The sequence below is a fragment of the Excalfactoria chinensis genome, chromosome 2 (assembly GCF_039878825.1).
Source record: "Excalfactoria chinensis isolate bCotChi1 chromosome 2, bCotChi1.hap2, whole genome shotgun sequence".
NCBI lineage: Eukaryota > Metazoa > Chordata > Aves > Galliformes > Phasianidae > Excalfactoria > Excalfactoria chinensis.
In genome coordinates this window covers 86,407,896-86,433,193 of record NC_092826.1, presented here as the reverse complement: position 1 = coordinate 86,433,193, position 25,298 = coordinate 86,407,896, and the positions used below count along the sequence as shown (strand labels likewise).

The 25,298-nt window shown below is 36.5% G+C and overlaps 1 protein-coding gene across 1 annotated transcript; it reads left to right on the top strand.

The window, feature by feature from the left end:
• The first annotated feature begins 232 nt into the window (after window positions 1-232).
• PRL (prolactin) lies at window positions 233-5,067 on the top strand. The gene is made up of 4 exons (XM_072329081.1): window positions 233-406; window positions 1,207-1,314; window positions 2,690-2,869; window positions 4,811-5,067. Exons 1-4 carry the CDS (start codon window positions 257-259, stop codon window positions 5,000-5,002), a joined length of 630 nt encoding a protein of 209 aa, XP_072185182.1. The 5' UTR covers window positions 233-256; the 3' UTR covers window positions 5,003-5,067.
• The last annotated feature ends 20,231 nt before the right edge of the window (window positions 5,068-25,298 follow it).

The following is a 25,298-nucleotide window of genomic DNA, read 5'->3' as shown; positions in this document are numbered from 1 at the left end:
CTGTAGGAGGTTCTGCTATACAAGTAGGATGATGGGGAGAAAGAATAATCTAAGGGTTGTACTTTCATCTTCTGTTTATTTTCAAGAGCACATTGGGTATTCTGAGCCATGTGGCTGAGCAAAGCCAACATCCCTGAATCCTGAACATCTGCCTCTGACAGCTATTCTAAAACGCATGTTTATGTCAGTATGTTCCCATTTTGGTTTGTTCCAAACCTGAACAGGTTTGTTGCTGGTGGTTCTTCTGGTGTCCAACATGCTTCTGACCAAGGAAGGAGTGACCTCCTTGCCAATCTGCCCCAGTGGATCTGTCAACTGTCAAGTGTCCCTTGGGGAACTTTTTGATCGGGCAGTTAAACTTTCACACTACATACACTTCCTCTCTTCAGAAATCTTCAATGAATTTGTAAGTACTTTCTATTTTCCTGGGAATGAGAACATGCAAAATCCAGTTGAGTATTCTTTGAGCACAAGCATGTTAATATATGATAATTTTAAATATGTAAACAAATATGACTGTGGCATAGACAGTGATCATGGAATCATAGAATGGCTTAGGTAAGAAGGGATCTTAAAGATCATCAGGCTCCAACCCCACTGCTATGGACAGGTCTGTCAACTATTTGATCAGGCTGCCTAGGGCCTCATCCAATCTGACCTTGAAAGCCTCCAGGGAGCAAGCATAATATAGTCCCAAAGGTGACTTACAGTCCTGACCTAAGATCCCCAATATTCTAGTAAAAGGTACAATTTTCCCTTCAGTCTTTATGTGTGAAACATTTGTGTTTGTTTAACTGTGAATACTCACCAGAAACTTCTGGCCTTTACAGAATAAGAGTAGTGATAGAATCACAGAATCATGGAATTTCTCAGGTTGAAAAAGACCATGAAGATCATCAAGTCCAACCGCAACCTAACCATACTACCCTAACTCTAACAACCCTCTGCTTAGTCATGTCCTTGAGCACCACATCCAAACAGTTTTTAAACACATTCAGGGATGGTGACTCAACCACCTCCCTGGGGAGACTATTCCAGTGCTTAACAAGCCTTTCTGTAAAGAAGTTTGTCCTGATATCCAACCTAAATCACCCCTGGTGCAACTGAGGCCAAAAGCAATGGAACAACAAGTTAGTATAGTGTTTGAATAGCAGCTCATCTTATTCATACAAAAAATCTTGCTCTCCTCTCCTTGCTGATCTGCAGGATGAACGCTATGCTCAGGGTCGGGGTTTCATTACAAAAGCTGTTAATGGCTGCCACACTTCCTCTTTAACCACTCCTGAAGATAAGGAGCAAGCTCAGCAGATTCATGTAAGTCTTGTGTCTAATGCCAATGAATGTGAGATAGAATGTGAGGAAAAAAAAGAGAGGGAGGAGAAAGACTAGAGGGGGCAGACAGAGACAGAAGGAAGTCAGATTGTTTAGAATGATTAAAAAAAAAAAAAAATAGCCAGAAAGAGAAAGAAAGCACAAAAAAGCCAAGACATTTTCAGATACTAAGTTTCAGACTAGGCAGAATATATAATATCAGTGACTCATTTCTCTTTTTCTCTATGTTGCTTCCAGACATTGCATCTTACTTCCAATTACAACCTAACCTCATGGAGCAGAGCCAGTTAGTTTGCTTGTATAGTATTCAGAACTCTACAAGCTCTGAACATTGTTTTAGAATATGTTATAGACAACTATAACAAACATAAAAATGCATTGGCTATACAGTGAACACTGTATGTAGGCAAAGAGAAATGCTTTACAGGAACTGAAGACAGTGATGTTACCTAGAAACTGCTACATAAATAGTTTAGCAGTTACCAGAAGGCAAAAATGGTCACATCATCATTGAAATACAAAGACCCTAGAGTAAAATATTGCAAACTACTTGCAAAGAGAAACCTGTACATACATCAATTTAATAATGACAAACTTAAGCAAAAATGAAGACAGTCTTGTTCAGCCTACCCTCACAGATAAAACTTGAAAATACCCTGGAGAAAAAAGAAAAGGAAAAAAAAAAAAAAAAAAAAAAAAAAAAAGTAGGCACAGGTGTATGAACATGAATGTGTCAGGGAGAAATTATAACCATCTGGGTATATGAAAAGTCTGGTTGTGTTCAGATGCAGAGTATCTAGCAAAGAAGAACTGGTTGAACATTACCATAACCATAAGCTTTATGAATTTTCATTTGCCCACAAGAAAGAACAATTTTCAAAATCAGAGAGCTATTGCTAGAAGCACCATTGTTCAAAGGGGAAGGCAGATGAGTTATGCAGAAGTAATAAAAGCTATTTAGTGGTTAACAATAATTTCCATTTTCCATTCCATACTAAACTTAAATAAATAAATAAATAGAAATGATGGGATTATAAAATGTTCATTAAAATCAGATCAATTTTTTCACTTTTTTTTTTTTTTGGCAGACAGATGAAATACAGTTCTGCCTACTAGCTTGTAAAGTGGAGAAGGTTCATAGATTTTCCATTAAATTACTGCAACTGTGGTAATATTGCATACAACAATGACAAATATCAAAAATTGCACAGAGATGTCTAAGATAGGGCTGTAGGGAGCAGTCAGTGGAGTGAATTCCCAAACTTCTGCATTTGAGGACATTGCTTTAATTGCCTCCTAATGCTGCCAGAATACAGCCTTCCTATTTTAACTACCTTTTCTTAATGTGGATGACCAGCACGAAGACCTACTGAATTTAGTACTCGGAGTGCTGCGTTCCTGGAATGATCCTCTGATCCATCTGGCCTCTGAAGTACAAAGAATCAAAGAAGCTCCAGATACCATCCTCTGGAAGGCTGTAGAGATCGAGGAGCAAAACAAGAGGCTTCTAGAAGGAATGGAGAAAATAGTTGGGCGGGTAAGTATTAGGTCCTTACAGTCCTTCCAGCCCATTGGTGCAAAAAAGCCATGTGTAGTGACTGTATCCCTCTACTTGGAAGAGGAAAGAAAACAGTAGAGAAGGAGGGAAAAAAAGGGAGATAAGATAGCTGAAGAGTTCTCAGATTCAGTTATAGCTTTTTCTGCTCCCTTGTGATTTCTAAAAAGACATGATGTGACTTGTACAGCATAACACAACATACTTTCAGTCTTGCTTCAAGAGAAGGTGTAATCATCAGAACAGGAAACCTTCATTCCATCTTTGGGCATTTAAAATTTTCAAATTTGCATAGGATGTGTCTGTTTTTCTTCACATCCACATATTTATGGGTATTCATAAGCTTATAAGTCTTTATACGTGTAGGTATTGAGTATAGTTTTTGGAAATGGATGCTACATTTATAACTGTTCTGGAAGTTTGGCCTACTATGGTTGTACATAACAAAGTATATTTTGTTTCCCTAGTCCCACCACACTGGTTCTTTGGAGCTATGAGTCTGACTTGGCTTCCCCTATGCTTGGAGACTTAGAAAACAAGCATGTTTGGCAAAACCCATATCCCTTATTATCAGCAATTGATCAAAAAGCTTTCTTGAATAAAATCAGCTCTAGCCTGTTTATTTTTAAAGGGGCCTTCAGTAGTCCCTATATATCATTCTGTCGGTGAGCTATATGTTAATAGGTAGTTCTGATTTTTCTGGATTTTGCTTTAGAGCAGGTCAGTAGCATAAAGAGCACCACCATCCCTGTATCTACCATCTTCTGCTGGGTTACACATTGTTTCCCTCTTTCATTTTGGTGTCTGTTTACTCAGAAACCTTATCCCATTCAGGCCACAAATGCATTTATCAATGTAATCAAGTACATCTCTATCCCATATTCAGGTGTAAAAAGGTGAGGATCCAAGATAACTGTAGAAGACAAGTGCTACTACAGTTATACTGTCACCACATTCTCATTTACATTATTTACTGAAGGGAACCCCCCTTCTGTAGAAGGAGGTAGAAGACAAGATTGGAAAATTCATTAGCATCAAACCATCTTTTTGAGTGATTGCAAATGTTTTTCTTTTTTTCCTTTTTTTTTTCCTTTTTTTTAATTTTTTTTTTTTTTTTTTTTTTTTTTTTTGCCATTTGGTTAAATTAAGTGAAAGAAGCTTTGCAGTTATTCCCTTGTGTGCATTCACAAAACATAGTTTATGAAAAATAAGAAAGACACACCAGTACCACTAGGCACAGGATTCATTCCTACTATAAAAGGTAGATTTCTGTGATGTGAGAAAATGAATTATTGCTTCTTGCAAAAGAGGAGACTTAAACCAATCTTCAACTTGGATTCTAGCTCATTACACAAGTCCCTACATGTAGTTTTCTAGCATTAGAGGTCACTGTATCAGTCACATTTTATCGTCTTTCTGTTTTTCCTTTAGTGGAATACAAAAATAAGAGATTTTCCTTGTAGCATGCTCTACAAGGCTGCAAGTATCTGAGAGATCACCTAAGACATGCACTGTGGCAAAGCTGGAGACACAAAGAAGTTCTAAAAACAAGTGTTTACAATGACTTTAAGGTGGAGGAAGCCAAAAAGAGATGCCATTGATGCATCCATGCACATAGAAACGTTTGATTTATCTGCAAAGTCTAGTTCCATTAGATATTTCTAACACACTAGATCTAAGAACATTGACAGCTAAGCTTACAAATATTACAGAAATGAAACTGAAATATCTGGTGGAAATTCAATCAAAATCTGCTTGAGGATATATAGAACATTATACAGAACAAAGGGAGCCATAACAGGAAATACTTTACAAGCTGTACACTACTAACTAGTGCCCCTCAAGGCCAATATTTCTAAATTCTCTGTTCTATACCTAGTCAGATTGATTATCATCTCTTACAGTATGATTATGTTTCTCTAGGTTCATTCTGGTGATGTTGGAAATGAAATTTACTCTCAGTGGGACGGCCTTCCATCCCTGCAACTCGCTGATGAGGACTCCAGACTCTTTGCTTTTTACAACCTGTTGCATTGCTTCCGCAGAGATTCCCACAAAATTGACAACTATCTTAAAGTTTTGAAGTGCCGCCTAATCCATGATAGCAATTGCTAAGTACCTCTGGGCTGCATTACTCACTGAAACCATTCATCACAGTGTTCCTGTTGCTTTGCCACTTTTCATTGCAAACCTTACAAAAAGCCACATTGCACAGCACCAGGATCATCAGTAATTTTGAGGCATGCTTGTGTGAAGTCTGGCTGCAACTATTAGTGCCATTTTCTTGGTCTTTAAAATTCTGTAAATTACTTGTGTAACAAGAATAAACTTTTCTGTCTGATTTCCTCACTTAGTGGCATTTCATTGATAAGTAGATCATGTAGCTACAAATAAAAATATTATTAAATTCAAAACCACATAACATCATGTGGTATCCGTGAACAAAAAAGTAGCTGGGATGGCTTATACCTTCAGCAAAACCTTTTCCTTTTGGATCTCATTTTCAACTAATGATAAATGACTGGATATCTTGCTTCCATTTCTCTCTGTACTGCTCTAAAAACAGAGAACAAAAGAGATAGGACATCAGAGCAAAATATGCACCTACCACACTAAGTTACCCTAGACTAAGAGTATGGGCTGAAATGCAACATAGGCTGACACAAGCTTTCAATCAGGCAGAAACGCTGTCTTGCATAGGGCGCAGAAATGTATGAAAGCCAGTCTGGCTAACAGAAGTACTGATTCCAAACACAGTTACAGAGCATGAAGATGCATCTGGAATTTTAAGAACAGATCCATATTTCTCTATTGACTGCCTGGGGAAGACACATTCCCAAAGGAAATCACATTACTTTCAGTGACTCCTGAAGGCAAAAGGTACCAATAAGTTTCAACTAGTAGGTCCCAGTAGAAAGTGCAAGGCATCCAGTCAGGTTCTTGTCCACCTACTCTCCACATTCCTCACAAGTGATGTGGTGGTTGCAGATGCCCAGAAAACTTTCTAGCTGTAAGTAGGCATTAGCTGAGTTAAACTGTCTGCTGCCCTGAATCCAAAGCATCTCCATTCATTTTGTACTTAGTCACACCCAGTTATCAAAGTTTTCTTTTTGAAACACAAGTAAAGTATCATAAAATAACAAAATTAGCACAGTCATAATAGGTATTTACCTCTATGTAAATGTATATACACACAAAATGTACTTAGTAGAAAATAGGCACTATGTAAACGATAATTTAGTGTAAGAGATTAGATAACACAAACTGCAGAAAAGGTTTGATTTCAACCATATCCAAAAGGGATAAAATGATACTTGCAATTACAATTATCTATATGCATATACATATGTTTATTGTAGTATTTTAATTTGTTCATGTTTCCAATTACTGATTTCCTCAGACTTTATCTGGATAAGTGTAAACCGATCCCATTTTTAATGTAGACGAAATCATCTGCACAACAAATTTTGTGTTAGGCAGTCATAACTGACAACTTTCCTAAATACCAAAGTACACAAAACTTGTGGCACACACAGCAGCAGTTTAACAACACACAGCTGTACATCAACACAGTCATGGAAGCAAATGGTAACATTTGCCAAGCAAAATGCAAGTGCCCAGACTGGAATTTAATGTGATAATAATATTCAATTTTCTTCTAAAATGCCAGTTGTTTAAGATGAATAAATAAATAAATAAATAAAGGGAGGAAAAAAAGAAGAAAAAACTCCTTTATAATTATCACAAATGCTTAGAATTACAGTGTGAGCTCTTATTCAAAAGAGTACATGAATAATGGGACAGCTCTGTATTGAGCTGAAGAAATGATTATGTCTCACTGAGTAAACTCCTACCTCAAATCTCTTTGCAATTCAAAAGCAACTTGATTAATAGGGCAGACATTCATAATTTTACACTTATATGACTAGATCTAAAACAATTACTTTCATCAACTGCCTAAAAATTACAGTGCTAAAACAATTGTTTAAAACTTGCATGCACTGATTTTATTCAAGCTTGTTCTAGTACAAATATGTGTTTTTAATTTTGTAAAGGATAGAAAAGAATGGCAAAAAAAGATTCTAAAGATCTGAAAAGCAACTGTTTAGCTAAAGAGGTATTTAAAGCTGATTTGGTTAATATTCTGAGTCATCACAGCTGTCATAGAGACAGAGAGATGCTGTACCCCATGAGCGCATTGAAAGCTACCACCTTCATTATCAAGTGTCTTGGCACAGACAATGCCTTCAGAATGCAGTTGCTGCTCTGAATGTTCAGGCCACAATACAGGCAATTGGCAATTCTCTTTTTTTCAGAAGCTAGTAAGGACAATACATTCTTATCTCACTAATACTTTGTTGATTAGCACATGTTTGTAAGACCTGAGCAATCATTGTCTTCCATCCAATAAAAAGTTACATAGCCAATCTCTTATTTTATACAACAATGAATTAATGAGCATGTTATTTCAAAGCAAAAGAAACTGCTATCAATTACTCAGTTTTATTCCAAATGTATTAAATTCTAGATATGTCAGGTTTTCAGCATTCAAAATGCCTGGTTTTCTGATTATTTATTCAATAACCAGAGAGTGATATTTAAATCTCTGCTGGTTTATTTACTTCTGTCCATTTAAGATGGCTTAGTGACAGGAGTAAAGGTAAGGAAAGGTCCACGTGACTGAAATATAGTCTCAATTCTGCTTCCTTTAAAGATGATATTCAAGCTTCCACAGATGGCACTAAATTTTAGATAAGACCTCATGACATGAAATCCAAATGGTATGAAGGTCAAAGTAATTTATCACTGGGAGCATTTATCACCGAACACAACAGAGCATTAGAGATATGTAGAATAAAAATCTAACTTACTATTCATGACTTGTATCCAGAGTCTAGGAATAAAGCCAACCTTTGGATCAAACAAAGAATTTTAAGGTTGATCCTAAAGCCAATAAAAGGAGATATTACTGACTGCATATGTCATTTGGAATCAGATGCTTAACTAGCAATGTTATAATCTTTTTAGTGCTTTTATTTTTTCCTTTTTTTTTTTTTTTTTTCCTTGAGGTCCCACAGAAGGCTTGCAATTGTTGCACTCCTATTAGGAAACTCACCTGTACAATACAGTCTACTTCCACAGTATTACTTCAAAGGCAATCCACAATGCTAGCAACAAGGGATAAACTAAACCACAAGCACCACCTACATTTTATTTCTGATAAGCAGGAATTCTCCAAGGGCTACATTTTAAACTGAATATGCTTATTATAAATAAAAAGTATACAAACTACAAATTAAGTCAGAGATTTAATACAGTAATCATGCTTATGTATATATCCATACACTATAGAAATGAAAATACTGCAATCATACATGAGAATAACTCCACAGACAAACATTTTGACTGGGCTCAAGGATAGATTTTGTGGAACATTAAGAAAATATAATGCCATTTTAAAGGATAATGGAGAGACCAACTTTAAATCAGTAACTTTTTCATGCACTAGAAAAAATTGAACCCTGTCATTTGATTTGTCACTGATTCTTTTTATACTATAATATTTAGCATTTTAATCGTTCAAGAAGCACTAGAATCTCATGCTAACACTCTGCCTTTGTGGGAAGCATAAATTGTGATAGTATACTGCCTTCTAACTCACGTGACCAAAAAAATATTTTTTCCCTTCCCCTTTCCTTTTTCCTCTTCCCTTTTCCCCTTCCTCTCTTCCCATCCCCTATCCCTCCCCTTCTCTTCACTATCCCATTCTCTTTTCCTTCCTCATTTCCCCTTCTTCCTTTCTCCTTCTGCCTTCCCTCCCCCCTTCATTTCCCTTCCCTTCCTCTCACTTCCCTTCTATTTCCCATTCCCTACCCTTTCTCCTTCTCCTCCCCAGAGTTCTTTTGTTGTTTGTTAGGATTATATATCTCAGTATTACACCTTCCTATATTTCTTCACTGACACACAGCATGAATGGTAACAACCTAAGTGATAGGAGGATATAGAAACTTTAATGGTCACAGAAGCACTTGGTCATTGTCTCAAAAAGAAGAGATTTACAAAGATGAATGTTCATTTCTTATCAATCAACACTGAACCTCACTAAAAGTCCCGAGGAAGTATCTCAGACTTTTACAGGAAACTCATATATTTCACAACCATTTAAAAAATAATGGCAGACACTAGACAAAACTTGTTCAAGTTTTTTTTAACAAGTTCACCACAAATGCACATTCATAATTTATCCAGATTGCGATCAAAAAGTGCTTTGCCAAGCATAAAAACAAATTGCATTTACCAATATGGATTTATAGAAGTAGTACCTCAAAAATCTACTTTTCCTGTCAAACATCAGCACACTGATCATGGGAACACTTTTTGTCTTCTAATCAATTACAGGGTTCATTACACTGTAGAGTACAGATCAATTATTAAATCACAAGTGACAATGTGACACATCAGAAATGCTCTCATTCTAACGTGTCAAAGAAGCTATAAAACTCATATCATTTGTATCATACACCACATGTAGCAAAGGATCAGGCAGAATACAAAATGCATAATATACATGTATATTCAATTATTAGGAATGAGTTTTTGTGCTAACTGTAAAAATATTCCTATTTATTGATGGATTATTTTTTCCACTATCAAGCTGACTACCTCCCTGCAGATTTCACTGTTAAATGTATCAGAAGTTAATAAAGCTTACAGCAATCTTTAAAGTACTATCAGAAGACACAGACTCACAGTCATCAACCAAACCAGTGTCACAGTACCCTAACATGGAACAAAAGAAGTGTCTCTGCCCAGCATGATCCTGATCTGTTTACTTATAATTCAAGTAAGTAGGAAACAGGAGTATAAAAAGACTAGTATATAATTCAGGTTTTCTGTCATTCTTTTCACTCTTTTGCTAAGGTAGTAATAATTCCTGTAATACACTGATATACTTTATTGCACTGCCTTTGCTAACTTCAAGTTTGAAAGCACAGTAAATGTAAATTAGACCAATAATCATACATTACAATAGGCTCCTTCTTTAGTTAGAAGATTGAAATAACAATAATCTTTCCAAAGAACCATTCTTGGGGGATTTCCAGCCTGATATCACAGACAAAAACAGTTCATTACAGCTCAAAAAATTCTTCAATCCTTTTGAAGCTTAACTAAAACCCCAGAACCTTTTGGATGTTCCAATACCCTGTAACTACAGTCCATGTACTAAAACTTAATAAGACAAAAAGTATTTGAATTTATTTGATGTGAATGGGATCTTCTTGAGACCCATGCAATATAAAACATAGGTCCTTATGTCAAAGGTAATGCAATAAACAGCTCAACAATTGTTTAAAGTGGCTTTTGTGCTACTTGCAAGGAATCTGTTCTTCTGTGTCCCTCCTGCACTAAAGTAAGAAAATAAGAAAGGTTCTTTTCTTTATCATCTTCACTGTATTAGAAAATTCTCTCTCAAGGGACGTGTGAAGGAAGAAAGTGCAATGTATAGCCTGAATTTATTAAGAGATTAGATTCTGATGGATGTCACCATGAAAAAAATGTAAAGTAAAAGCATCACAAATGGTTTGCAATGACTTTAGGATATCCATTTATTTTTATTTTCACTTGAGATTCCATCTAAGAAAGTAGGACTTATGTGAATATATGACACACACAGGCTCATACAAAAGCAAATCCTGAAGCTTTTTTAATAAAGTGGTGGATAGCAGCATTGTTCAGCAAAGATATTTTCTGTCCCCTAGACAACCCTCCAGCATATAAATCATTATTCACACATACATACACACACACACACACAAAGTTTCACTGCTACTCTGAGAGGCTAAAGGCATTTGCGTAATTATTTATATTGTGCACATCACCTTAGTATCAAAGCATTACATATCTGGTATTGCCTTTGTCAAAGGGATTAAGAATACTGCTTCAGCCTAAATTAAGGGTAATGTTATATATCTGTTGTCACAGTGTAAATCTCACCAGGGACAAAAGAGAAGAGCAGAGCTGTAGACTGATGGACCTATAGTCTTGAACATACACAACACATATTAGAGAGATGGCTAAGAAACACCATGTGCTCTCCTGAGCACTAAGCATGCAATGAAAGATGCTTTTGATGGTGTTTTAGCCTTAAACCACGTCAGCAAGACTACTTTATACATTTAAGTGTAGCCAGGGCAAACAGGATGTGAACTCAGCCTTCAACATCGTAGACATACTGAGGAAAGAGGCAGCACTCAAAAGCTTCTTTGAATGAGGCAACTTATTTCATAGTTAGTTAATCTATATTAATATATAATCAGTTAGCTGAGAAACATTTTTTTTCCTATAGAGTACAAAATGCATTGCATTTCAACTGTACAAATATATACATAATTGTGTAAGAAAAATGTAAGTTTTTTGTGCATATATCTTACCTAAACCTAGTTACATGCAGGTAGGTATTCCCCAAAAGGTCATAAAGCTTGGAATTTACATTAAGAAATGTCATTTTTACATTTCCTGTTTCTTTCCAGATATAAAACAAAACAAAGCAAAGCAAACAACAAACAACGTCTGCTGTAAAAAATAAATAAATAAATAAATAAGAGTTTGGGGAAAGGATTCTTTAAAATATGCTCTTTTCTTAACATGCAATGATTATGTAGTAAGAAAATTTGTCATGAAAGTTCTCATTCAGCAAAGAAAAGTCTCTTTCATTTGGTTTCAGCATTCCTCTCCTCACAAATACAGTGACATTCTAAATCAAGCGATGCTTAACAACTTCTTGCCAAACATTGACTAAAACTAATTGTGCATTCATAATTTTCAGAAAGAAAATCAGTGTTTTCAGTGACATTTCTGTTTTGATAGTTAAAAACTGTGTCATCTCACCATATTTTCTCCAACAATAAAATTTTCCTTGAGCAGGTTTCTACATCATTTCAACATTTTAGAAAAAGGTAAGAAACATTTTTTCAGTGGAAAAGGGACCAAAAAAAGTAATCTAATACAAAACAGTAAAGCTATGAACTATGCAAAAACTTTTGAGACACGCAATGCTGTATGAAGAATATCAGTTCACAGTTCAAGATGAAAACTTAAATCAATTGCAACTGAACAAGTAGCTTGATGTACATAAGAGGGTTCTTTGTGCTATTTTTGGGGGAAAAAGTAAAAAAAAAAAAAAGAAAAGAAACCACTTCTTTTTATTGAGCCTGAAACAGCCAGTCAAGTAACACAGACTTTCAAGTAACATCTAACCAGGATAGCTGACCCAGTAACACTGCACGAAAAAAAAAAAAGACTGTCCCAAACCAACTCCCTGTGGCCAACACCTAGAAAGCAAAAATACGTAAGGATTACATCAAAAGGAACTGACCTATTTTTTTCCCCCTGTATGTAAGCTTATTCCCTTTAGAAATTAGCAAAATACTTCCCTATTCAAAATTAGTAATCAGCAGCTGCAAGTCATCAAGATTTCTCCAGTGAGTCCCCCTCAGATGGCTTATTCTTTGAAGGAAAATCCAATTTCAATCACGTATTAAACATTTCCTGGTGACCCCATAGGGTACTTTTGAATAGCTCCCCCTGCTATCATCAAGAGAGGTGTGAACTTCAAACTCCTGATGGAATTGAACCCAAATTCTGAATCGTTTCTTCAAGTGGTTGTCTACATACAACGAAGGATTAACCTTGTTTTACCATGTCTGTGGCTGGGAGACTGGCGTGCCTCATCCACACAGCGCTCACAGTCCCTCCAGCACACCGCAGCCACCCATACACAGCTTTTGAGCATACAATGTTTGAGCAGGCATGGGCAAGCATGAAGAAAGAACCCAGATACACCCAGCTTGGAGGGCAGCGGGCAGCCTGCTGGGGATTGCTAGGCAACCCAGGCCTTCTGCTGGCCCCAGTGGCTTTCACCACAACTGGGGCTTTTGAGGTAGAAAGGACCTCTCTGCAGTCTGTGCAGAGCCCTGTAAATGTAAAGCCCTGTTTCTGTAAATAAGGGATAATAACAGGGTCGCCCTATATTCAGAACACTCAGTGGATAGCTAGATGGTTTTATTTATTTCTTTATTTGGTTTTATTTTAATGGAGCTGACACAATCTGGCAACAATGCACTGTGTAAAAAGTGACATTTTGACTCTAAGGGAGGAATTATTTGCAATTTGTTTTGAACAGAAGCTTAGTTCATGTCAGATGTGAACCTCCAGACAATCATTAGTTTAAACTGCCTGCTATGTGTTTAAAAATTTCAGTCAATTTATAACTGATATGAATTGCAAATGGGATGGTAATAAGCCATTAGGGAACAACATATCTCTTTTTCACACTTGCAGCCCTCTGCTTTAAGGGGCTTCAACTACTCTGAAATATGAAAATACCATTTTAGTCATGCACAGTATCAACAAACATGGATACTTTCAAGATGCAGAAATGGAATTTCTTGGAGAATCACTTGGAGAAGACTGGCAGCTGACACAAGAGCAAAGTAACATGGAACCTGAGCTGTGAATAGCAGGTAGTAGTCAGCTGCCCGATGAACAAATAGCCAGATTTGCTGATGGCACTGTAACGCCTGGTAACTGACAAGCACTTTGGCTGCTGACTCAGGGGTCTGAGACATTTCTTATCCTCTGTGAAAACACTTTTGTGAGCGAACATAGGCTTTGCATTGAGAAAATATTTCTTCATAGTTACTCACACATCCTCAATACTAACGGCTGATTCTCCTGTGCTCAAAGGAGTAAAAAGGTAATTATTTTTGTCATTCTCGTTCAAAATGGGGATCTACAGTAGATATCCTTTAAAAACAATTAGAATTTGCACTACTAAACATAGAGCAATTGTATTATAGATGATAGCATTAAGCATCATGGCTCTTGTCTCAAATATCTTTTCACACTGATTATATTATCATTCTTTATATCACCATAAATTGCCTACTGATTTATCATGTTTTATGGATGAAAAAACTATCTTTAAGTATCCCTAATGCTAATTTATAGTTCTATAGCCACTCTTAAATACCTGCCATTATTAGTTGAGGCTGTTTGTTGGTGTTTTTTTCATTGACTAATAAAATTACTATCCCTTATAAAATTAATTTATTTCATTGTTTCTCAAGTCTGCAACTGAGCCCAACTATATGCCTGACTGTACTAGGTGACAAGCAATATAATCTCTATATTCAAATAGATTCACATAAAGGAGGGAGAAATTCAGACTTCTGATGTGCATCTGTGGACATGAGCACTGAGGATCACAGTACCAGGGTCACTGATATTCCCGCAGCATTGGATACTCTTGCAGCCCTAGAGGTGAGTTAATGGGGTGCTGGAAAACCTTCCTCCCTGAAGCTGTATGTATAAATACAACTCCTGGAGGTCTTGTTTATAGGCAATTTCTCTTTGTTAAGGGGAGACTAGCCCAGATATGCCTACAGCAGACTGCTTAACTGTAACAACTCTGCAGTCTTCCCCATAGGAGGTACAGCAAACCAAAATGCTGTTGTGATAGCACATATGCTGAAATGGATTTCTGCAGAATGCTCCTTCCTTCTTAAGAGAACATTAAAGTGGACATTCCATCAATTCTTTCACGGTACATCCACTCAATCCCCTCTGCTTTTCCAAGATAGCACCATAAAACTGCTGACTGCAGGTGAACGTAAGTATTACACCACATCTTAGCTTTTCTATGGAGTTCACAACAGCTCCTGTACAGCTGGCAATATGCTAGAAAGCAGATTGCTTGTTTACTGACCTGATGTACAGCAGAAAGGAAATTGGCAAGGTCAAATAGGTCAAAGGTAGAATGTTGAGGCAGAAACTTGCCTCGCTTAAGAAGGGTAGAAGTAACAAGGACAAAGCAAGTAGGGTAAAACCATGGGGTTAGATGACTGTTACTGGAACTTGATTAACTTCTAGGGCTGAAAAACAAAATCCTCTATCTATTTCTCTGCCTCAGTCAGCACACATCCAAAACAACTATAACAAGAACTGATTCTACTGAGACCAGCTTTCATCGAACCCTAAACTTTGGTGTGCTTATGCATATAAAAACATAAATGCATATATGATTTCATTTTAAAACTAGCAAGAATTAATATTGTATAAATCTTAAAACCAAAGGGAAAACATATATTCAATATTCAAATTTTCATATTAAAAACCTGTAGTAATATGAATAAGCCTCAGAAAGGAAAAATCTGAGTTTTCGTTTTGCATTACTTCAAAAACAGATGCACTTAAAATTACTCAAGCATAGTAACTACACAGATAATTCTCAACCACCGAAAGTAAAGAATTCCAAATTCCCAATTTTCTGGGAGCACAACAGATCATTCATTTTCGTCAAATCCCCATGAAGTAAATTAATCCTTTCCAATTATCCTTGCAATGCATATTTGGGATAACAGTTCTCTACTTTGAAATGCACATGACATGTGGAGCTTCCACTCATTTTAGTGAGATAAAAAGCACATTTCCAATTTGGATCTTTGAAAAAGTCTGACATACAGTATTTATTATAATAACAGAGATTAAGAACAGTCCTACTGAACACTAATATTTAAAGACATATTCCTTTCAGAAGTGATATTATGGCACAGGACAATTAACATACTCCCAGAAGTATATACTTCAAGCAAAAACTATTTCCTGTGATAAATACAGAATTTAAAAAAAAAAAAAAAAAAAAAAAAAAAAAAAAAAAAAAGCATTATATGTTAATTCAGATGGAAATTGAGTAGTTACATACTTTCAAATCTAAACTCCAGCTACTTACAGATTCCCCAGCAACTGCAAAACAATACGAAATCTGCATTCAAGGTTTTCGATCATTACATTGGGTATGAGAAAAACAGCCACAGAAAAAGATGATCAGAATCTACCAAAATTTAGTAAGGGAAAAAAATGTGGAAATCCTTTGCTCTATGCTTTTATTTTCAGTGATGTCAGGCTATTCAGTATTTTTGTCTCCTAAGATCAGGTATTCAATATTAATTCCCTCAATTACTCTGGTAAAGTCAGTACGTGCCACAGTGCATGCTTTAAATGTATTTTATTTTCCATATATAATTTTCTTCATCACCATAAATGGTTTCTTGCATGTACAACCTACCCCTTGCACATACTGGCAGTTCAAATGTGTATATTACATAGGGAAAGTGTTGAAATTTACATATCTGCTCCATCGAAATTTGAAAACTGAATTCCAAGGGGAATGTTCTTATGCTTATTTGACATGTGGCACAGGCCAAGATCTGCAGTTGTATTTACTGAAAGGAAAGCAACACAAATGGTGAGAGAGAAAGATTTGAGCAACTTGGGAGACTTCTTGGACTTTCAGTCATGTGTGTTTGATTGTCGTATACTTATTTTGTGTCAGATATTTGGCTATCTAAATATTACTTTTCACATGACATAGTTCTTAGAGAATATAGTGTAAATGATCATAAATCAGTTATGAAGTGATAGTCATGTGAATGGCATCTCAAAAACAAACAATAGTTTCTAGGCTCTAATTGAACATGATCCAAACAGAGAATAATATTTTGGTTTGGTTAAAGAAGAATTCTACAGGAATCATAAGCTTAACCCTACATTCCTTCCCTATGTCGATATTCCTATTGAATTCAATGGGATGCTTTATGTATACTACTTGCTCTGAAAGTAATTCCTCCTGCTTATTTGCACGGAAACTACTATGAATACGAGGAGCACAATAACACTATTTGACAGAGCAGATTCTTGGCTACAAAACACTATTTTTCAACATAATCACCACCATGAGTTACGCATTTTTACTGTGATGAACAAGAGACTACACATCATGGTCCTAACAGTCTGCAACAGCACAGGTGACCAACTGTTGCTGTTACTGTTGAAATGCACCACCAACTGTGTCACTGTGTTCATATTCACTTCTTAGTCTCCCTAAATATTCAGCAAGTATTGATGAATGACAACAGGTGAAAATTTTCCACATGGAATAACTCAACTGTACACCTTTGCCTTATACATTATTTACATATGTTGTTGTCTTCATGGAAACAAGCAGGAGGCATTACCTTTGGAGCAAACTACATGCATGCTTCACAATGGCTGGATCTATTACCTATACGAGGTTCAGAAGTGAGGTTGTTCACCATATTGATTATAAAACAAAACTGTAACCGAGGATTATCCTCCTCTGTCTTGTGCAAATTATTTTGGCTTATGGCAAAGATATTAGCATGCCATAGAAGAGCAGTCTATAAAATTGCCAGGAGGTAGAGAAGAAATATATTGCAAAGATATCATCTGAGGGAAAAACAAGTGAAGACGGGTCTCAGTGATATGCAAATCAAGCCTTGAGAAACAGTCCACAAGTGAAGATCCCTGAAGGGATCTTTTAAATTGAAATGATTTTTAATCAATAAAGTCAAAGTTCAAAATAAAAGAATTTGGCCCTTGACTCTAAATCTGTCTGATTCATTATTAATAGTTATTTAAGAAGTTTTCTAATCAGTAGTTCAAAGTATGAACCCATTGTAGAAATGACCTCGTACAATACAAATATACATTCAGTATTTTAATAGATTTTTACAATAGAAAAACAGAACATGTAAAGAAAAGTGCTACACTGAGATTCATCCTAATTCTCACAAAGAGCAGCATATTTTTAACCCAGCATGCCCAGAGGGAAAACAGAAATTTTGGAGCGTAAGTCCAACCTCTTATAGTGTTGCTGTTCAGTATTCAGTGAACCCAAATGAAGTCCATCCAAGTTGTCTTGTTGCTGAATCCATGCTATGTTTGCTATGTTAGATCAAACTTGTCATCCCTGCCTTAGAGTTGGAGCTGAATGTTCTGTTGAAAAGAAGAGGTATGTATGCATAAACGGACTTGAAATTGAGCATACAAAATTCCGTACTAACATGTGGAAGAGCTTCTTTATGGCAAGGGTGACAGAGCATTGGAACAGGTTGTCCAGAGAGGTTGTAGAGTCTCTTTCTATGGAGACATTCAAGACCTGCCTGGACAGCTACCTGTGCAACATACTGTAGGGTATCTGCTTTAGCAAGGCCTTTGGACTTGGTGATTGCCAACACCAGTGAATCTGTGATTCTGTGTGATTCTGTGATTGATCAGAGCCTCATGAGGCTTCCACAAAGGAAAGACAGAAATGTCAAGGCAGTTTGTTTCCTACAGCCACCACCTGAAGGCAGGAAAGTGGGAATCTGCATGCAGAATGTCTCCTACATTCGTATCTACAGAATTCAATCCTGCTCACCATTTTCCATTTTCTGAAAATGATTTTTATTCATTCAAGGAATGAGACATGACAGAATGCTTGTGGATGTGAGATAACACATGCCTCAGGGCTAGTAGCAGTAGGAAGGTGAAGGCAACAACCCCAGATGTGAAGGTGAAGACAGTGATGCAGAGTGCTGTTCATCTCAACGCAGCATAAAACTTGAAGCCTCATTACTGTGAATGACCAAAGAAAAAAAAAAAAAGAAAAACATAATTTCCCTGATGACTCTGCATAAAATGTTCTGTCTTCACTGTCACACATGTCCTTTGCTTCAGACACTTTGTTGAAGTGGTATGCAGGTGGGATTTGCTTTCAGCTGACTTTTATTTTCATTCTCTTTCATTAATGCACAATACTAAACTGACTTCTTGTTTGCCTAATGTGTCCAAGCTTTCAAGTTCTCACATGTGCACAGCTTTCCCCTCAATGCTATGACAGTTTTTAAGAAACATGGGATTGACCCAGAAAAAGAGCTTCTATGAATTAATCTGATATTTGTGTTCTTGAAAGTATGCTTCAGAATGAAGCATCAAGTCATACAGGGACTAGTTCCTGCAGTGGATTTTAACACTCATAGATCAATATGATCAATAGAGAGATCAGTCCTAACAAGTTGGTATTTACAAGGTTTTGTTTTGTTATGTTTTGTTTTTATTTAATCATTTAGCAAAATACAAGCTAGCACAAAAGAAGAAAATCCATTTCTACACATTGAGAGGTCAACAGCATAGGTGAGTGTTCAGACATTGGCCACTCTGTAGCTAGGCCATGCCTGACAAATAGAATATACCTAAGAAAAGGGGAATGTGATTTGAAATATGAAGGAGTGTTTCCAAGGTAATCGCTCTAAGGATAAGATATTCACCAGAGAAAGGTTATATCTGGCTATGTATCTATGTGTCTCATAGGACTCCGATATATACTACTTCTAGATACTAGGGCTTATCTCAACTTTAATATTCTAATTTCAAGATTAAGATCCACACAGCGTACTAAAAAAGGTGATCAGTCTTCCAAATTCAAGAATGTAGATGATGAGATTGCAAAGCAACTTGGAGCAGGTGGAGCTGGTGTGACCAGTGCCAAGATGGATGGACTTTAGTAGGCAAGAAGAAGCAGAAAGTAGCAGTAGGCCGCATCATTTCCTGTTGAAAATGATGGAGAAATGTCAGGAGTTCAGGGGTAGTTATGGAGCATCCATTACCAGAAGATTGTGGGGATGGATATGCATACTAAGGGTTAATCTTGAACAGAGCTGTACACTTTGCTGGCATATAAGCTTAACATACTTAATCAGGTGATTTATGCAATGTAGAATACAGAAGCATAAATGTCTATCTTCTGGCACCTAAGTCCATTAACATTAGAATTAGGCACATCATCTATATCCAGTATGCATTATTTTACTTATGATTAGATATTTATTCCTTTATCAGATTTTTGTTTAAATGAGCTCCACCGAACACAAAAGACCTGAATAATTTGATGTGTAATAAATGTGTCCTCGTAGCCTTATTATTCCTTAAATAGAGGAAAGAATATGTCTAGATTAGCTCAAATGACAATTCCCTATCTTACATTAGGTTCACTAAGTTACAGTGGAAAACATTCATGGAATCCCAAATGAAAGAGTTCAAAAAAATGACAGAAGGTATAGTTAATTAGTTGACTGGATTATTCGATCCTTGCATAAAGGCATGAGCTCAGCTTTAGTGAAGAAGTAAGCACTGACAGAAGTTAATGCCTTCTTTAAACATCTTAGACTCTTGTCAAAATTATAATTGCAATGATTTCCTGTATTTGGTATAACATAGGACAGATCTTTTTTCACCTGATAGGAGTTTTTCACTTAGAAAGGGAAATGAATAAACTGAATAAAACACAAGTGTATGACATGCTTTAGTACTGATTGCATTAGGTACTGAACGAGACACCTTGAAAAAGCAATGTTCCTTATGTTAAAGGCACTTACAGTATGAGAGGGACAAAAATGACAAACAGAAAAAGACAGACAGATGGAAGAACAAGGAAACAGTGACACAGTTGGCCGGCCTGACAGGCAGCATTGTCAGTAGATTCCTAGCATGACAGCTGTCAAAATTTTACTAAAATTCACAGTAAAAGAAAGTTTTACAGAGGCAGCTAAGGAAAATCTCTTACAAAAGCACTGAGGTGAACTGGGCTAAAAATCAAAAATATGTGAGACAAATCAGAATGAGTTTTTGTTTGTTTGTTTGTTTTTCTCTTGTACACTTTCCTTCTGAGGGAATAAAAGAAAGAAAATGGTTTATTTTCCAGATGTCTAGATCCATACTGCAGTATGATACACTTTCTTTTTATTCACTGATGTTCTGTATTCATTTTCTTAACCCAACTGAAGAAACCTTAATCTTATTTGAAATTCCCCTATCATCACCTAGAAAATTGATGTGTAACACATAAGAAAAAAGCTTCTTTTCCTCTGAGCATGTTTACCACTTTCAGTCATGTCAGACATTTTCAGTGCCAAGCATATAGGAAATATGGCTTTGCTCACATGATAGGAAGGCCCTACAGAGGGATAACTGGATAACTAGGCTGGGACCAATGGGATGAAGTTCAACAAGACCAACTGCTGAGTCCTGCCTTTGGTCACAACAACCCCAGGCAACAATACAGGCTTGGGGCAGAATGGCTGGGAGACTGTGTGGAAGAAATGGATCAGGAAGAATTAGTTGATGCTCAGCTGAACATGATCCAGCAGTGTGCCCAGGTGGCAAGAAAGCCAACAGCATCCTGACTTTTATCAGAAGTGGTATTGTCATCAGGAACAGGGAAGTGATCATCCCTCTGTACTCAGCCCTGATGTGGCTGCACCTCAAATACTGTGTTCAGTTTTGGACTCGTCACTACAAGAAAGAGATTAAGGCCCAGCAGCATGCCAAGAGAAAGGCAACAAAGCTGCTGAGGGTTTTGGAGCACAAGTCTTATGAGGAATGTCTGAGGGAGCTGGGATTGTTTAGTCTGGAGAAGAGGAAGCTCAGTGGAGACCTTATCACTCTCTACAGGAACCTGAAGGAAGGTTGTGGTGAGGTGGGGGTCGGCCTCTTCTCCCATGTAACTAGGGATAGGACTAGAGGGAATGACCTCAAGTTGTGCCAGGGGAGATTCAGGTTGGATGTTAGAAACTAATTATCTGAGAGAGTATTCAGGCACTGGAATGAGCTGCCCAGGGAAGTGGTAAAGTCATCATCTCTGAAGGTGTTCAAGAAATGTTTAGATGTTGAACTGAGGGACATAGTTAAGTGAGAAATATAGTGGATAGGCAGACAGTTGGACTTTTCCAACCTTGGCGATTCTGTGATTCTATGATCAACAACTGCACTGTGTAAATACCTGTGAAGAAGTAGAAATAGATTCCTACCCATAGCCATTTCTGCATGCAGAAACGTGATTAAAAGAATAACCCAAAGAATTCCAGGAAATCAAAAGATATTTAGGGAATAAAAAATAAATTATTTTCTGTGAAATTCAGATGGGATGAGATTGTATTATTTGTGACTATTCTAGGACAGTGCTCTGAAAATAATGCTTCCTATTTTATGCTGGCCCATAACATCAGAGGTGGATGTTGGTGGTATGGTAGCAGAGACTGAAACTTCCCACCAATATTTTGTTATATTTTGTTGATGTGAGACAGATGGCAGCAGAGACGGTCAGACAGAATACCATCTGACGTGGAAGGGCCTATGAAGCAAAGGTGTGTCACTGAATTCCTCTGTGTGGAAAAAAAAAAAAAAAAAAAAAAAAAAAAAAAAAAAAAAGATACCCACCAGTATTCATTGATGCCTGAGAATTTGGCTCTATCAGATAGTGCAGTTGTGTTCTTTCCCATGGAGACAAATAGGAGGCATTACTTTCGGAGTGACCTACATACAAACACTACCCCCTTTCAGCACCCATTTTGAAAATAAATCTAAGCAGCAAAAATCAAATCTGACCTTTGAAATGGTGGTGTTATGAACCAGAAGTTGGTCTGAAATCCTGTCAGTAATCTTTCTAGCTATATGCAGAATGATATACAGTTTTTCTAAAGCTCATGAAGACTTCATGAGATAGTGCTTCATTTATTAAACCAGAACTAAATGACACAGACTTTCCAAAACAAGGCGCCATCATTTAGCTCCTCATTTTATCTCCAGAACTCATTATCACAATATTTTCAGCCAGATCATATTCACTTAAAATGCACATTTAAACAGTATGCTACTCTGTCGGCAAAGACTGAATATAAAAAAGGTATATAAGGGAGACTCATGTGAAACAAGGTTTCCAAAATGAAGAAATATTGAAATTAGCATTGCTGCTTGTTTCTCTTTACTGTCCACACCCTCCGTACTATTCTATCCGTAAAACTGAATGAAGAACAGAAAATCAAATATGTTGAGAGTCTACTATTGATCTAAATGAGTAACAGAAACACTGGGGGGATGGAGACGGGAAATAAGAAAGGAAGAATTGTTCATAGTGGAAGCTACTCTTGCCTCCTTAGGATTCAGCATCTTAGATTTATGTTTGTCCTCTCACACTGATCTGCCTCATTCCCATTGTTTTGTTTCTGCTTTTACCCAGTGGGCACTTGCAAAAAGGTGTAATTTGTATCCTCTTTAAAAAAAATACTGTATCAGTATCAGCTGTGTTATTTCAGGTAATCCAGGTTGAAGATCTGTAAATGACTTCTAAATGAAAAAGAATAAAATAAAATAAAATAAACTATTATATAGATTTTGGCAAGCATGAATACATTTGGTATTAAAGAGTACCGTTCCTCTTTTCACACCATGGCTGCAAAAGAACACAACTTGTAACTGCTGCTCCAGGGATCTATCAGATAAAAACTGGCTCACTGAATCTGATGATACTTCTCACTTGCAAAAGAGCAGCAGCTTGACATATCACAAGTCCCCATGCTACAACAAGCATGGGCAAACACTGACATCTTGCCAGTAACTCCTGACCCTGTGTTATGAAGCACTATGCCGGCAAAACTACTCAAGTGGCTAAGTCATTTTCCAAAACTATCACAGATAAGAATCAGGTATTGTCCTTGTCCAGTGGAGACAGTTGAACATACTATATTAATACTGGTATCTTCTAAAACACATCCAGACACTTAAAAGGCCACTGTTTGAATAAATTCATCAACAGATTTTGGTATTTTCCTTCATGATTGTATTCTTCTATATCTGTAATGTATCAGTTGTCTAAGGTAGTCCACCAAGCTGTCATTCCCCTCCACCTAGAACAAAAGTCAGTCTTGTACACTGAATTGTGCCAGGAAAACATTCTTAGACCAGAGCACTGCTGATGCTTTACATGCTGATATCATGCTGATGAGTTCAAAAGGTTCCAGACACTTTGCAATACTATTTGCCATCTCCAAAGACAACATTCATCAGTGGACACACTAAGAAGAGTGCAAACCTTTTAGTAATCAATGTTTTGATAAATGACTCCTAAATCTGTTTACTAAAAAGGATTTAAATAAGGTCTCATCATTCTGCTTTTGCTCTCCACTGGTAAGACATTCTGTTGTTAATAAAGAATTCTTTCAGCTTCAGTATTCTTAAGATTATTGATAAGAGATGGTCTTTTCCTCTTTAGTCTTTAGGCACTGCACTGCAGATACCAATCTAAGCATTTTTAAATGCCAAAACATTATCTAGCTTCCATTTAGTATTCCCAAAACTGCAGACAATGTTTCCCACCCAAGAGTTAAGCGTTAGACTTTAGAACGTCAACTACATAAGAAAGGTATTAACTATTACTAATATAATCCATTTCAGTCTACCTTGAGAAATATCAGGAAAATGAAGGTATTTTTGATAACCAGTCATTGATAGAGATCATAAACAAATAAGTCTCTGTCTTTGAATACATCCCATTTCTCACTTGTACAATGGCAAAACAAGTATTTTCCTTCTATATTTTCCTTCTATATTTTCCTTTCCAAAGCCCTAGGCTTTACATGTAGGGCAGTTGTTACAAGGAATATACTACTACTTGCAAGGAAGGTACTAATACTGCCCTAAAGAATTTGTGCTCTAAACTGGGAGATGGCAACATAATACAAATATGTATTTGAGCAGGCAAACTTGAGAAGTGAAAGCCTACATTTGAGGGACAAGCAGTGCTTTACACAGGAGCTGAACTACTGGTTCACTCTAAAGAACAAACTAGTTTTGAACAATGACCTGTGGGAGAAGTACATACAAAGATCATTAGAGATGAGCAGCTCTCACATTCCTGGGTCCCCTGTATTACTAACAGGCAGCTTCAAGAAGGCCTTTTATTTGACAAAACAAATAATAGAACCAAAACAACAACAACAAAAAGTAACATAATTTATCTTAAATTTATTAACTTTAGAAAAGCTTGATTTTACCTTCAAAAGTCAAGACCACAGATTTTTGAAAGAATTTATTTTGGTACATTTCTGCCAACAGACATTTTCTGTGATATGATTAGTTGTTCTGTGAAGTCAGACTGTCTTGTAGCATATACTTCTCTCAGCAGAATCATAAAACTACTCACAGAGCACAGTTGCTTTAGAAAGTAATGTTGCTCTGTTCAAGAGAAAAGATGGTATAAGGCAGAAGGACATAATGCAAGGGCCTCAGACTTTTCAAAGGAAAGGTTTAGAGTGAATGCATGTTGCTTTTGAAATTTGACCCTAAAGTCAAACAATTAAGATTGACATCCTCAGCTTTTTTATAACCATTCTATTTTTTTAGCTAATGTGTTTGTTGTTTATTTTTATTGTTTCACTGTAGTAGCTTTTAATCAGAATCAAATAGTTAAATATTCTTTTTCTGACAGAACTCGTGTATATATCAGTCTTACTCAAGATCATGAATTTTATCCAGATAATTATGAGTAACTGATTAGGTTTTCTGCACATCTGGGATCCAGCTTTTCAAGGTTTCCCCTGTTCCTTATATTAGATAAGTAGAAAAAAAAAAATACAATTCACTGAATGTACATCTATATTGTTTTTCAAGGTCACAAGCATTTTCCATAGTTCCCTCCTTCACATTTTCTGCTGGATCACTCACTTTGTCTTTGTCC